At 40.9% G+C, this 15,071-nt stretch overlaps 1 protein-coding gene and 1 non-coding gene across 5 annotated transcripts; both read right to left on the reverse strand.

Annotated features, from left to right (window-relative positions):
* Positions 1-2,283: 2,283 nt before the first annotated feature.
* Positions 2,284-6,355, reverse strand: LOC101684950 (serine protease 58-like). 4 transcript variants are annotated; one of them, XM_004763408.3, is made up of 6 exons: positions 6,130-6,355; positions 5,714-5,808; positions 5,007-5,187; positions 4,338-4,591; positions 3,567-3,715; positions 2,284-3,179 (listed from the first exon to the last, which is right to left on the reverse strand). In XM_004763408.3, the coding sequence occupies exons 2-6, from the start codon at positions 5,769-5,771 to the stop codon at positions 3,030-3,032; spliced, it is 792 nt and encodes a 263-aa protein (XP_004763465.1). In that variant the 5' UTR covers positions 5,772-5,808; positions 6,130-6,355; the 3' UTR covers positions 2,284-3,029. The 4 variants fall into 4 exon arrangements, with proteins under 4 accessions (XP_004763465.1, XP_004763466.1, XP_004763464.1 ...); XM_004763409.3 differs by having other exon boundaries at positions 5,714-5,828; XM_004763407.3 differs by having other exon boundaries at positions 5,714-5,835.
* Positions 6,356-14,586: 8,231 nt separating this feature from the next.
* LOC123393705 lies at positions 14,587-14,693 on the reverse strand. The gene has a single exon (XR_006608519.1). It is a non-coding gene; the product is annotated as a U6 spliceosomal RNA (small nuclear RNA).
* Positions 14,694-15,071: the final 378 nt, after the last annotated feature.

The following is a 15,071-nucleotide window of genomic DNA, read 5'->3' on the forward strand; positions in this document are numbered from 1 at the left end:
CAGATGTCAATTCAAGATAATGAAGATGCTGCGATTATCAGACAAGGATTTTAAAGCAGCTATTACAAAAATATTCTAATAAGCAGTTATAAATACTCTTGAATTGAATGAAAAAGAAACAGAATAATCTGAGCAAAAATTTATACCAGACATAAAGATAAACCAAATGGAAATTTTAGAATTTAAAAATATAATAACTGAAATTAAAAATTCATTAGATGGGTGTTCTAACTGAACCTAAAAGTGACTAAATGTCTAAAAGTGACTAAATGATAACACTGACAGGTCAGTGCCATGGAAAGAAGAGTTTATTAAGAGCATGCTGCCATGCAAGGCTACATGAGGAAGTACTAGGGTCAGTCAGGCTGGAGAGGTGAGAAGAAAGCACAGGTACAAGCTTTTATTTGGAAACCAATAGAAGGAATGGGTGAGTCAGGGTAGTCAAGTTAGAACAAGTTTAGGATTGAATAGTTTGAATAATTTTGGCAGGCTCTGAGCAACAGTGGTGATCCCCAGTTGTTCAGTACCTGGCCCTGTGTGATTTAGGGCAGGGGAAATATTGGCTTGGTGTGTGAAACTTAGACTAAAGGAGGTGGTTGGGGTACAGCTCTGGATTGGTAGGTTTGCATATAAAAAAACATGCGGTAGACAGAACCACTTACTACCACCAGGAATTAGTTAGCTCTAGGAAGGACACTCTTTCCCTAGCCAGCAAGGCTCCCAAGATATGAAAGCATCATAAATGTAGAAAATAAAAACACAATTAAATTAATGAGTTCAATAGCAAAATCAGGAGGCCAGAAGAGTCAGTGAACTTGAAGACAGAGCAATAGAAATTGTCAATATGAATAGCAGATGAGAAAATGATATCTAAAAAAATGAATGGTTCCCCTGGGACCTGTGAGATGATAACAGAAGATTTAACATTCATGTCATCAAAGTTTCAGAAGAAAAAGAGCACTAAGCTGAAAAATACTTGAAAGGATATGGTTCACACATCTCAAATTTGGTGAGAGACATAAACCTATATATTCAAGAAACTAAATGTACCCTCAACCAGAACAAACTTTTAAAAGTTCACACCCAGACATGTCACAATTAAATCTCTGAAAAGGAAAGATGAAGGAAGATGAAGAAATACTTTCAAAAGCTTCCAGAGCCAGAGAGAAACCACGCATTACCTATCGGGGAACAATGAGTCAAATGATAGCACATCCCTCCTCAGAAACTTGAAGGACAGAAGGAAAAGGCAAACATTTTTCAAGTCCTGAAAGAAAAGCACTGTCAACCCAGAATTTTTTTTTAAATATTTTAAAATATTTTCTTGATTTATGATAGAGCCGGAGCACAAGCAGGGAGAGGTGCAGAGGGAGAAGCAACGCAAGGCTCTATCACAGGACTCTGGATCATGACCTGAGCTGAATGAAGGCAGACGCTTAATGGACTGAGCCCCTCAGATACAACCCCTCCACCACCATATTCTTTATCCAGCAAAAAATATCCTTCAAGAAATAAGATAAAGAAACACTAGGAGGATTTGTCACCAGCAGACTTGTTCTAAAAGAATGGCTAAAAAAGCTATTCAGATAGAAAGGAAATGACAATGAAAGGACCCTTGGAACATAATGAATGAAAAAAGGAGCAGTGGAATTATATAGATTGCAGACTATAGAACATTCCTGAAGTGACAAAATTGTAGTGATGGAGAACAGATCAGTGGTTGCAAGGGCTAGGGCCAAGAAATGGTGTGATTATTAAAGTGTAACAGGAAGAAGTTTCTTTCTGATGGCATGGTCATAGAACAGTTTTGGATTCTGCTTGTGGTGATGGTTATAGGAATCCATACATGTGATGAGATTTCAAATCTTACCCTGAAAAAGAGTATATATAAAGAAAGACTGATGACATCCAAATAAAACCTGTGCCTGAATGAACAGAATTGTATCACTGTGCATTTCCTGGTTTTGACATTTTACTACGGTTATAGAAAATATTACCAATGGGGCAAGACTGGGTACACAGAAACTTTCTGTAACTTTTTTTTTTTTTTACAATTTCTTATCTTAACCAATTTCAAAATAAAATATTATGATAGAAATAGGATATACTTTAGTTTTTTTTAATTTAATAATTGAGAAAGGTAGGATAAGAGCAGGTGAATTCAGGATTTGGAGAAAATCAGCCGAATTGGTAATTAGATTTTGGCTGGTTCAGTGAGATCATTCTTTGCACACATCTCCACCAATCTATATACACACATGTGCATATGCACCCTCATAGACACACACAAACATAATTATACTCACCTAGGTTTTAATATTTCCCTATCATCCTTTTACCATTCTCTTTCCAGCCATCTATCTTAGATTTTTCTGTGCTTATCATTAGGAAAGATCTCTCAGGAGATCATCCCTTCTCCTGCTGGTGGTCTGACCCATCTAACTCCTCTCTGCACCCACTTCTGCTTCATCTCCTAACCCTCTTTGCAACCTTTGTAGTTCTTATTGTCATAAAATTCCAGCCTCCATCTCTTAAAAATTATGTTGCCAGCAGCCTAATAACATTGCAGCACTTACTGAGCCTTATTAGATATGATGGAGTGAAAAGGTATAGGCCTGACTCAGAGGCCTGACTCAGCTCTAAGTGATGTCCGACAAAGGAGTCACCTTGGGTCCCACAGTCTCACCATCACACTCCTGAGGCCCATATGCCCTCTGGAGGGTAGAGGTTGGAGGAGAACTGCTCCATACAAGTCTGAGCAAACCATGGAAGGTGAGTAGAAAGTTGGAGGAGTGGAAGGGAGTGGTGAGAAGTTAGCTTATTTAGGAGGATGTTATCCAGCTCAAATCCTTTGGTGATCATTCAGGCTAGGACTGAGAAAGGAAAAGGGAAGTCAAGAGAACAGAAGGAAGAGACTATTTCTGATAGCCAAAGACTCTATCCCCATCTTTTTATGAGACTTGAGGGAAAGGAAGGGTCAAGATGGTAGACCCAGTTCTGAGGCCACTGGGAGAGGGAAGGGAGAGAGCTTAGTTGCTGTGGATGACTTTGTGGATCCAGTCTGTATAGTGGGAAACCCTGGTGTAGTAGCCAATATCACCTCTAAGAATACATCCTGCTGACCAAGATAGGATCCCATGGAGCTGATTCTGGCACAGGATTGGGGCAGCTGCTAATTCCTGTTAGGAAAAGGACAGATGGGTCAGACAGGAGAGCCAAAACAAAGATGACCTAGTACCTAATGCAAAGTCCCTATCTGAGGGGGCCATAATAGAGAGATTTAGGTGACAAGGACAGGGAGAAATGTCTGGTGGACATGTTGGGCACGTCCCAGCACTCATTCCAGGCCACATCAGAGTTAGCCATGAAGAAATACACTTTGAGATGTTCTCACCCTGGCATCTAAGTTCATTCATTATTGGAAGGACACATCCTATCCTGGGTCCCACCTACCTTTACCTCTTCTTGAATGTAGAGACAGGACATTAGATTGCGTGAGGGAGATAAATGGACCCCAAAACAGTGTCCCAGATCAAACTCAAACGGGGCAGAGGGAAAAGAGTTACCTTACATGTGTGTGTGCTCTCCAGAGATGATCCCGCACAGAACATGTTCTCTGTGATTTTAACAGGAAATTCTCTCACAGGGGACTCTTTGCAGTCATCATTAGGGAACCAAAAGACAGTCTGGTTTAACTGCATATCGGGCTCTGTGTCTATGCACATGAGCATGTGCACATACACATGCACACACAGAGAGAGAGGGAGGGAGAGAGAGAGAGAGAGAGAGAGAGGAGGCTTTGTTTTTCTTTGAACCTTAGCATGTTCATCTCCCTTTCTTCTCCCCTTCCCTCCCTCTTTTCTGTCATTAACCTCTCCATCATTCAATCAAAGAAAAAGCCAAAATGAAAAGGAACCGAAGAAGAAATATAATGAAAGGAGAAAACCGTGGTCTAGTCCCAGCGTTGCAAACTGCATACCTTGGGCTTGTGTGTGCATGCTTTTGTTTGTGAAGGCCTGTCTCTTTGTTTCTAGTGAATAAGCCACACTCAGCTTCACCAGCAGGATCGCCAGCCAGCCCCATCCTCACCCAGACACCTTTTCCCCCTCACCTGGGGGATGAATGAGCCAAGAACACTGGATTCCAGACACCTCCCGCCCTAAACAGTCATGTTACCAGTTTGGGCCTCAGTTTCCAAATGAATCAAACTAGAGGTTAAGATATTATAAGCTCTCAGGCTTCTTCCAATTCTCATGATCTATAATAATAATTATAAGATGATCCTCTTTGAGTGGATACTTAAGAGGCACTAAGGGTCTGTCTTGAAGGTCACTCACTGGAATTCTTCCATTCCCAGCCCCAGCCAGAGACGGTGCACTTTTCCCCTCTTCTGTCATCTGTGGTATTGGGCAGAACCACCAGCTTCACCTGATCATTGAGCTTTTGAGGATGATTCAGCTTGATAAGCATGAGGTCATGCTCAGCAGAATCCCAGCTAAAATCTGGGTGTTGAACAGTAAGCATGGGTCTTAAGTTTCCAATCTTGTTTTGGAAACTCTCTTTTGAATCAGCAATGTTTATCTCAAGAAATCTGGAATAGGCCATGAAGGATTAGATATTATTCTATTGTTCACCTTGTATCCTTTCTCCCCAACTTGCTTTGTGACTTTCCATGAATTCCTTCCACCACAAGACTTCCATTTCCTTGTCTGGCAAATGAGTGATTCTACTGCAGTTCTATAACTCTTTGATCTGCACCACATTGTATATAGACCTTTCTTCCCTACCGATTCATCCCCTAGTCCTCAACTTCCCCAGTTCCTTCTGTCTACATCATCCCAGAACTCTAACTCATAACCACCTAGATCTATTTCCTGCCTCCTCCCAATCCCTTCTCAGGCTTGAAAACCCCTCGGCAAGTTTCTTCAGGGCTGATTCTCAGTACCCCCATCGCCATCTCGGTGACTAAGGGGGCTACCTCTCCGTTTAGACCCCCCATTACTCACGGCAAGAAGCAGTGGGCCGCAGTGAGAACCCACTGTTTGTGGATCAGGGTCCCCAAACAAGGCTCATATTCTGAGTTCAGGAAAACCAAAAAGGTTGGTACAGTTTTGCTATCCATCTGATTGAACTGCTGGGCTAATTTTACTTGTACTGGTGTTGGTTTTACAGTTTTTGTTGTCACTACTGTCAGGAAAGGAAGACAGAATTTTAGAGACGGACAGACATTCCAGAAGATGGAAGTCTGAAACACTTTATGTGGACATGCTTGGAAATAGTCAATGTGTCACCGATGTTTGAGGTGATACTGAACCATTTCTCAGTCCTTTTGTTAATTTTCCCTTAGCCTTCTCTCCGCATTTGCCTCCTCCTCCTTACTCCTCCTCTCCGTTCTTCCTTCAGCTTGACTATCCTCTCTTTTCCTCAAGCTTCCTTCCTAACTACATAGCAAAATCACGTTCTCTTGCTGACACCCACCATCTACTGTGCCAAGTCTTATTATCTCAGTCTGAATCTTCTCTTGCACCCATGGAGCCAGAGGAAAGTCCGTGGCTCTAGATAGCTGAGTGGACAAGGCAACTTCTAATCACAGGATCCTAAATTCTTATCTAACTAATGTTGTCTCCACCCATCTTATCTAGACCCATTTCCTACAGTTTACTCCAATAAAACCTTTTCAAAGTTTTAAGCCAAATTAGGTACCAGCACTCACCAGTCGCTGTCAGAATGTTGAAGACTAGAAAGAGGTGGTTCATGTCTGTGATCTCCATGTCCTCTAGCTGTAAGTAGACCTAGGAAGGGAGTGAACTACCACCAAGTCTGACCTCCTAGAAGCTTTGCAAAGGGAGAAATATCAAGGGGGTGGGAATATCAAGGGAGCAAAATGCTCCGAACCAAGGGAGGATGGCATCAAAGGGGGGAAAGACAGCCAGACCCTATTTCTCTAGAGAGTCTGCCCTCCCATTATAGTCTGGGAGATTTTTCTAAGGTGAAATGCCTGACCACAGAGGGATATCCTGTGAGTTAAGAACTTTATTACCAAAGAGAAATCTCAACTGGCCAATTGTGTCTGCCTTACTCCACGGTCTCCAGTAATACTTCAGCCTCCGTTCCCTTACATTTACTCACCTGTCCTCACTTCGCGTGGCTGATCTTCATCTACCTGTGTGACATTCACTAGCCCTCAACTTCAAAATAAACTCCCTCCACTCTGCGCTAGAGCCCTCATCTAACCAACTAAGCCTTCCCCCATGTCACATTGACTCTTGCCCAAATGTCACACTGGCTCCACAGCATAGCATTCTCTCGTGTCACAGACCCCACACCATGTCATCCTCCCTCTAATCCCCAGATACAGCTGACCTCTCCCTGAAGCTTTGCAGAGCCACATAAAGACAGACAGGGCTCAGCATGGAGTTCCCTCAGAATAAAGTCAAAGGGATAACAGGTAGAATGTATCAGTTGGCTTTTGCTGGCAAATTTCCTCAAAACTCAGTGGCTAAAAATGATAGTTAATTTTGGTCACAATTCTGTAGGTTGCCAGTTTGGGATGGTCTCCGCAGGGCTCACTGATGCATCTGTAATCAACTGGCGGCCAATGGTCCCACAAACATGTCCAACGGTTGGCTTGTTGTCAGCTAGAGCGATGAGGATAACTAGGCCATGGGTCTATCACTATTCAACAGGCTAGTCCAAGATCATTTATATGATGGTAATTGCAAAGTTCAGAAAAATGGTATATCTCAAGGCCCAAATCTTCAGGCCTTTACATATGTCGTATTTACTAACGTCCCATTGGCCAAATCAAGTTGCATGGCTGACTCACAGTCACAGGTAGAAAAGAGTCCACTACCTGATGGGAGAACGTGTAAAATCATATTACAAAGGCAGAGATAGAAGGGGCATAGTTTTCGGCCATGTTTTACCTGCCATTTTATTGTGTACATTTTCAAACATACAAAACATTCAAAAGCACTGTACCGTGGAAACTACCATGCCTCCTCCTATTTTCTTCAACTAACACTTCACTATCTTTGTGTTATCACGCAGCTATCCATCTATCTACCACATAGAGGCAACCAGCTTACTCTCCTACAGTCTGGTTTCTTCTCCCTCCTCTCTGACAGCAGCTCCTTCTCTCACAGCTGTCACCCTCACCATATAGTCCCTGACTATATGGCTGTGACCGTGATAGTTTTCAAACTGGCCTTCTTCGACAAGCTATCTCCTTCTCTGTCCAACTTGCCAGAGTGATTTTTGTTGTTGTTGTTGTGCTCTTGCTTGAAAGCTTAAAGTTGTTCCTCATGCCCATTTCTTCATGTCTAAACTCCTAACTTGACTGCCAAGGTCCTCAGTAACCTGGGACTGACACATGACTCCGTAGGACTATGACATAATGGGCAGAGTCAGAGTCCCTGGGTAATCTCCAAAGGAGCCTGTGTCCTTCAAAGATCTGTTGGTGGACTTACCCCTCTCTGACCAACCCTAGTCTCTGTGTGTCCTAATGTCTTTTAAAATTGGCTATAATCTTTGGCTTTTAGCCCTCTTAGTTTGGCCTCACCTGGACAGCTCCCATCAGCACGTCATAGGCACCAATTTCTGCTCTGATCTGGGTATCTTTTCCTTGGATTCTTGTCAAAAATCTCATGACTGTCATGCTTCCATGGTCATCTGTTTCCCTACTGATGAGCAAGGACTGGTCAGAGGCCTGTTTTGAATATATTCTTCTGACTGGCTGTGAGTCCTTGGCTATACATCCTGGGTTCATACAAGAAAGGATTCTCATCCAACCTCTGATTGGACTGCATCTCTCACTAAGACCTTTCTCGGCTCCCTCTCTGTGCTAATCCCTGCTGACACCCAGTGAGCTCCACTTGTTCAGACCAGGTTTTATGAGCCCCTCAGATTCCAGTTTGTCTCCACTGTCTCTCCGACCGAACTATTCCCTGGTGCATTATTTTTCTCTCTTCTCTACTGTAGACCTTGCACCTTGGTCCACTAGTTTCTTCAGTATTCTTCACATTGAGCACTTCCCTCCAGGCTTCCTTTCATTCTTTGGTTCACTGTATAAACAAGATTGGGCGCATCCACCCTACCTCACCGCTTATCAGGGAGTCTGCTCCTGTCCATAACCCTTGCTGAATGACTCAAGCCTGGATGTCAAGGGCCAGAATCTGGATCCTCAGAGACACTTCCTGGATCAGTGCCCCGTACTACTGGATCTGGGTTGTCGTCTCCACACTCGTTGTTGATCCTATCAGACACTCACATGCTTCGGGATGGTCTCAGATTTAAGAAGCTCTATTTACCTGGCTCATGACCTTGACTTAAGCGCAGGATTTGTATCTGATTCTACTCTGCATCCCTAGATATTAAAATAATACTGATACTGCATAGTAGATTTTTAAAAAAGATTTTATTTATTTATTTGTCAGAGAGAGCGAGCACATGTAGGGGAAACAGCAGGCAGAGGGAGAAGCAGGCTCCTTGCTGAGCAGGGAGCCTGATAGGGGACTCGATCCCAGGACCCTGGGATCATGACCTGATCCAAAGGTAGACGTTTAACTGACTGAGCCACCCAGGCATCCCTGAATACCGGATTTTATACACACACAAATTCATGCATACACATGCATGTGTATTACTTTTTTTGGATGAATAAGTGAATACCACCTACCTCCTGATTTAAAGCTCCCAACAGCCTGCCACACTGACCTGACTTCTAGATAATGTCAGCTCCCTGGCTTGCCTCAGGTCACTTCCTTGTGAGTTAATGGGAAGAGCATTTCAAGATTATGGCTTTTGATTCTAAGGATCAGGTGCTAGACATCACTGGCATGAGATTTAACCTTTTATGTCTTTTAAAAGCTTAACTGAAGTATAATGGTATACAACAAATTGCATATTTAAAATGTACAATTTGGTAAGTTAATGAGAATAGTCCCAAAAGATCCCTTATGCCCCTTTGTAATTCCTCCTCCTTCCTCCAACCTACCAGCTTATCACAAAGCAACCACCGATCTCTTTCTGTCCCTAGAGATTAATTTGTATTTTCTAGAATACTAGATAAATAGAGTCATTACAGGTAGTTTTCTTTTTTGGTCTAGCTACTTTCATTCAGCATAATTAATTTGGATTCATACATGTTGTTGTGTGACTCTAGAGTTCGTTTATTCTCACAGCTGAGTAGTATTCTATTGTACTGATAGACCAAAATTTATTTACCTATTGATGGGATTTTTTGTTGTTTGCAGTTTGGGATTATACAAATAGAGCTTCTGTGAATACTTCACATATGTGGGTCTTTATGTAGGTGCATATGTGTGTATATGTCTTTATGTAAACATATGCGTCCTTTTGGGTAAATAAAGATGAAATGATTGGATCATATATAGTAAGTGTATATTTAACTTTGAAAGGAACAGTCAAACTGTCTTCCCAAGTATTTTACATTTTGGGGGGCCCTGGATGGCACAGTCAATTGAGCTTCCAACTCCTGGTTTTAGTTCAAGTCATGATTTCAGGGTTGTGAGATCAAACCTCTCATCAGTCTCCGAACTCAGAAGGAGTCTGCTAAAATTTCTATCTCCCTCTCCCTACTCTCTCTCTCTAAAGTGAATAAATAAATGTTTAAAAAGTATTTTAAAGTATTTCACCAGAAGTGTAAGTGTTCCAGTCCCCCTATATCTTCACCAATACTTGGATATGTTCAGTCTTTTAAAAACTTTTTAAATTGAGATGTAATTGACACATTATAATGTACTAATTTGAGGTGTACAATGTGTTCTGTCTTTTTAACTTCAGCTATTCTCCTAACTGTGAAATAGTGTTTCAGTTTGGTTTTAATTTGCATTTCTCTGTGACTGATGATGTTGAACATCTTTTCATGTGCATATTTGCCATCCATACATCTTCTTTGATAAAGTGTCTATTCAGGCATTTTGCCCATTTTTAAACTGGGTTGTCTCATCCTTTAAAATGAAGATGTGAAGAATTTTTAATATATTCTGAATAGCATTTCTGCAATTCTTCCAGTAGCTGGAGGAATGGACTCCTATGGGTCTATCCACATGCTTCTTCCCTAGACCTGCTCGTTCCCAATTTTTGAATCTTTCTCTTTCCAAACCCCTGACTAAGAAGCTACATTATTCGTTGCATGAGTCTTAAATTTTTATTTCAGGCTACTTTTCTTTCCACACAATATAGATAACCAGATGTACCCCCAAAGATCTTCCCACTACTGCTGTCTTCTAAGGCCATCTTTGGATGGGGGTCATAATAGTGGTTCATTCCTGGCTTCACCACATACCAAGCTAATCCATTTATGTATCAGGACAGGTTTTTTTCTTTTCCATGAGCTGATCATAAGGGAACTTGCCTGTCCACCACCGCACTCCCCCCCAAAAAAAACATGAATGTAAGCTGAGAGAGATGCAGTGGTGCCATAGTGATGGTTGAAACAGGGATCTAAGCCATCTACACATGCAGCTTACTTGTCCTTTGATGTACCACTTTCATCTCACTACGGACTTTTGTTGGGTTCACACGACCTTATGATTTAGTAGATTTGATGGAACACACCTTGTCACAAACAGTTCTGGCTGCACAGTCACTGGATGTCCCGAGATCAGGTATTCTGTCTCTACCAAAGCCTAGTAGCACATCAGGAGCTATATTTTGAATGGTGTCTGCCACAGATGGTGTAACATTGTTCCAGAACTCTAATGTCTTCATAATGATTCTTTTACCAGAGCTTGCTGGAAACTCCATAAAATGTCTTTTCCCGTCACACATACCTTTAATAGCATAAGTCTGCTAGGCAGTACAGCTAAGGTCTCTCATGAGGTTACAGGCAAGATGCTGTCCGGAGCTGCAGTCATCTGAAGGCTTGATTGGGGCTGGAGGATCTGCTTCGGCGATGGCTCACTCACACAGCTTTGGGCAGAAGGCCTCAGTTCTTTTCCACATAAATATCTCTGAAATGGCTACTCCAGTGCCTTTATCACATGGTACCTGACCTCCCTCATGTGAATTGATCCAAAAGAGAGCAAGGAATGAAGTTGTAATGTCTTAGAAGTCACATATCATCACTTCTGCAATATTCTATTTGTTAGAAGTAAGTCACTAAGGCCAGACCACACTCAAGGGGACAGGAATTAAGCTCTGTCTCTTGAAGGAAGAAATACCAAAGCATTTGTGGGCATACTTAAAAACCACCACAGATGATATCTTCAATATTGTGATGATATGCAGAATGTCCAGGCAGTCTAGGTTCCTTTGCTTATATTACCACAGAGAGTAAAAGAATTAATGCTGGTCAAGACTGCAAATGTTTGTGTCATTCACGTACTTCTGTTTCCTTGCCTTGATAGTAATAGAAATGAAGGCATTTGCTAATCAATGTAAGGTACCTGCGGCCATATTAGCCCGTGTCAGCAGAGATATTACATCTGGCACAGCCACAGCAATCAGAGCCACTATTTGGTTGACTTTATTATTTCCCAGGATCAGACGTTTTTGTAAGGGTGATACTGGCAAATTACATGGGGATAAGTGAGGGCTATCACCCTGTGTTCTTCAGGTCTTGACTGGTAGCACTAAATGCTGCATTTCCCCCAGGATGTGATACTGTTTTTTATTCACTATCATATGAAGGGGCAAATCAGTTTCAGATATTTCACTTTGTCTTCCCCACTAATACAGCTTTCATCCCACAGCACAAGAAATCAGTGTGGAGGTTCCGTCAGTTACCCAGTATATACATTTCAATTACACATTGGTGTACCAAAGAAATTACTCTTTCTTACTCTAGTTTTCTCCATAGCGTTTATTACCATCTCTTAATAGTACTTATTAAGTATAACTTAATATACTTAACTCATTTTAATATACTTATTCATTTTATTATCTGTCTCCCCAATGAATCTAATTTCCATTAGGACAGGCATTTTTTTTTCTTTTTTAAAAAACTGATATATTTCCAATGCCTACAAATTAGCTAATACATCCCAGAAACCTAGTTCTAGCATAACAGGCATTCAGTAAGTTCTTGTTAAGTGAAAGAATAAATAGTGCCTGACACACTATTGTTGTTATTATTGTTCATCATTGTTATTGTTAGAATTGCCCTAAGAGTTTGCCGTCTCTCCCAGCAAGTGTGAATTCAAGTGTGAAACATTCACTCAGAGCAAATTAGAGAATGGTTTCTAGAAGAGGATCAGAGATGACTGATGGCACCTCAGGTGTCCCATGAACAGTACCTGTGTTGGTGTTTGGCTGAGAGGTGGAAGGCGGACCATGAGGGAAACCACTGCAGGGTCCTCGGCACTTTCCATCTCTCTCTCCTCCCCTAATGTGAACTGAAGTACAAATATTTAATATTTGTTAATAGTAAATGTTTAATGTCTCACATTTTCCAGTGGTAATTAATGGTTTTTTTTTTAGCCTCCTAAGATGGAATTTCTTGTTTTTAAAGCATTGAGCCATAAAATACTTAAATACTTAATACTTAAATACTTTCAGGCTTTCTCTTGAAAAAAGGATATGGCTATTGCCATATTTACTGGCATTTAGAAGTGGATCCTCATTTCAAAGGAGGCCTGTGCTGTTCTATTTTGTCACAGCCATCACCATTCTTCGTTGCCTCTTCCACATGAAGGCTAAGTGACAGTTGTCAGTCACAAATGTATGAATCACATCAGTTTTTTTTTAAGTGAAGAAAAAGTGATACTGTTTTGATAACCAAGTCCACACAAAAGTTGGGAAGAATAAAATGTAAACATAGAGAAATACACATTCAAGAAAAATGGGAATAGTGTTTTGGGGAGGTAAGAGAGAACTAAGATCATTCCTAAGCATTTAGTATGTAATCTGCAACAAGATATGACCAGGTACATAGAGTGCCACTCAAGATATAAGGACCTGAGTGTGCAACCCTTCCTCTAATCCAATAAAGAGGAATATATAGTATATTCTATCTGCTGTATAATTTGCAAAGTACTTATTTCTTATTTTTAAAAAATCTGGAATTCACCTTAACATGCATGGCAATTTTAGCTTTAGTGTTTTTTTTTTTCCATATTGACATCTAACCCCCAAGATATATAATGTGCTACTTCAACTCCCATGTTTTTCCATTTAGGAATGGAAATAAAAAAGAGATACATTGCTAATTGATATGCTTCATCACTGTTGCTTCCTTATTTACATAAAAGTTTTTAATTCTAGCTGAAGAACAATTAAATTAAAAGCCTAACTAAGGACCCTCATTCTCTTCCATTTCAATACGGGGAAGGGTAATTTATTCCAGTTGCTTTTAGTTGATGGTTTTAGGATCCAATAACTGTAATTACAACAATAAAAGTAAAATTGCATATTGTAACTTGAATTCTGGGGTGTCCTAAGCTAGCAAATATACATGATGACTGAAAAAAGTAACAACATCAGGGATAATCATCTGGATGTTTCTTAAAAGGTCAAAACCAAATCCATCACAATCCCAGCATTAAGCTAAGCTTAAATGGTAGGGTATTGGTGTGTATTTGCCACAATCCCATAAGGAAACTAGACTGTTTTCATGTCTATCTCAGTACATCTTTCTCACTCTACCATCTTTCCCGTCTTCACTCCAGCCGGTTGTGAAAACAAGACAGTTACGGAGTCCGGTATGCACTGATGGCCACGCAGGACGCTTCTGGGTGTGAACCAGACTGGGCATGACTCATTGAAAGCCAAATGTTTGAATGGAAAGCTCCCCCTAAAATGACACAAACGCAAATATTTATAAACATGTTCAAAAGCATTTTGGGACTCTTGGGAGGAGGGGTAAAATACCACCACCACCCATTCTTAATTACACCTTTTTGATGAAACATTGCTTTGCTATCATCGTGCTGACCCAAGCTTTAAGACGTTCAGAAACGAGGTCACTATAATTGGTAGGACTGGCCTGACTCACAGTATTTCTTATTTTGAAATATGATTCTATTTTGATAACTTCAGCCCAATCTGTATTTCAAATGCATCAAAAATTCATGTGCTACTTGTGAAAGTTTTCAGTTTCCTATAGATAAGTCTCAATTGCAAGCTATACAGAGTTCATAAGAAAAGAGTGGTTACCAATGGAAATTTGTTTCTTTCTGAGCAAATTTGACCTCAAATTGTATAAGCAGATATTCAAATTCTGTACTTTAATGTTGTCTATTGTTTTAAACACCTTTCTTTACTCCTCAAGCAAATAAGAAACAACGGTTTTCATTCTGACAGATATTTTTGGCACACACCAGGTTCTTGTTTAGACTTATTAAGCCTTCGCTTGAGACCCTGGAGCCCATAACTGAGACTATTTGGGGCCCGTGGGAATTCAGCTCCTGTTAGAAACTACCTCTGGAGACAAGGCGGTGGTGGTGGTAGACGTTTGGTGTTTTTCCCATCTGGTCCAGATCTGAAAAGGAACCAGGGGGACAGGAAGTAGTCAGGCCAAGAGGCCAGCCCTCCTGCTAAACCAAGCTGCCTACCCTTTTTCTGTGACCCCCTACAATGGTTTTCTTAGGTTTGTTGGCTTGTTTTATTTATTTCATTTTATTTTAAAATATGGAACACCTCACAGATTTGTGTGTCATCCTTGCCCAGGGGCCATTCTAATCTTTTTGGTATCATTTCAATTTTAGTATATGTGCTGCCTAAGGGTGCACTTGTTGGCATATTTTTAAAAGGACATTGTGGGGTGCCTGGGTAATTCAGTGAGTTAAGACTCTACCTTTGGCTCAAGTCATGATCCCAGGGTCCTGGGATTGAGCCCTGCATCGGGCTCTCTGCTCAGCGGGGAGCCTGCTCCCCCCCACCCTCTCTGCCTGCCTCTCTGCCTACTTGTGATCTCTGTCAAATAAATAAATAAAATAAAATCTAAAAAAAAAAATAAATAAAGCACATTGAACCGCCAGGCATCACTGATTGAACTCATTAAACTAAGCATTGGTACTCTTTTAGAATTTTGTCTTGCATCCAAAAAAAAAAAAAAAAATGAGAAGTGGTTAGACTAGTGGCTATAAAGAGATATGAATACAGAGGCT

This window comes from Mustela putorius, unplaced genomic scaffold (genome assembly GCF_011764305.1).
Source record: "Mustela putorius furo isolate JIRA1106 unplaced genomic scaffold, ASM1176430v1.1 tig00000992_pilon_pilon_pilon, whole genome shotgun sequence".
In the NCBI taxonomy this organism is placed as follows: Eukaryota; Metazoa; Chordata; class Mammalia; order Carnivora; family Mustelidae; genus Mustela; species Mustela putorius.

Coding starts and splice junctions, on each gene's coding strand:
- LOC101684950 (XM_004763408.3), bottom strand. CDS start 5,771: ATGGAGATCACAGACATGAACCACCTCTTTCTAGTCTTCAACATTCTG. Junction 5,188..5,713: donor CAACATTCTGACAGCGACTG/GTGAGTGCTGGT, acceptor CTTTCCTGACAG/TAGTGACAACAAAAACTGTA. Junction 4,592..5,006: donor GCGGCCCACTGCTTCTTGCC/GTGAGTAATGGG, acceptor GGCCTATTCCAG/ATTTCTTGAGATAAACATTG.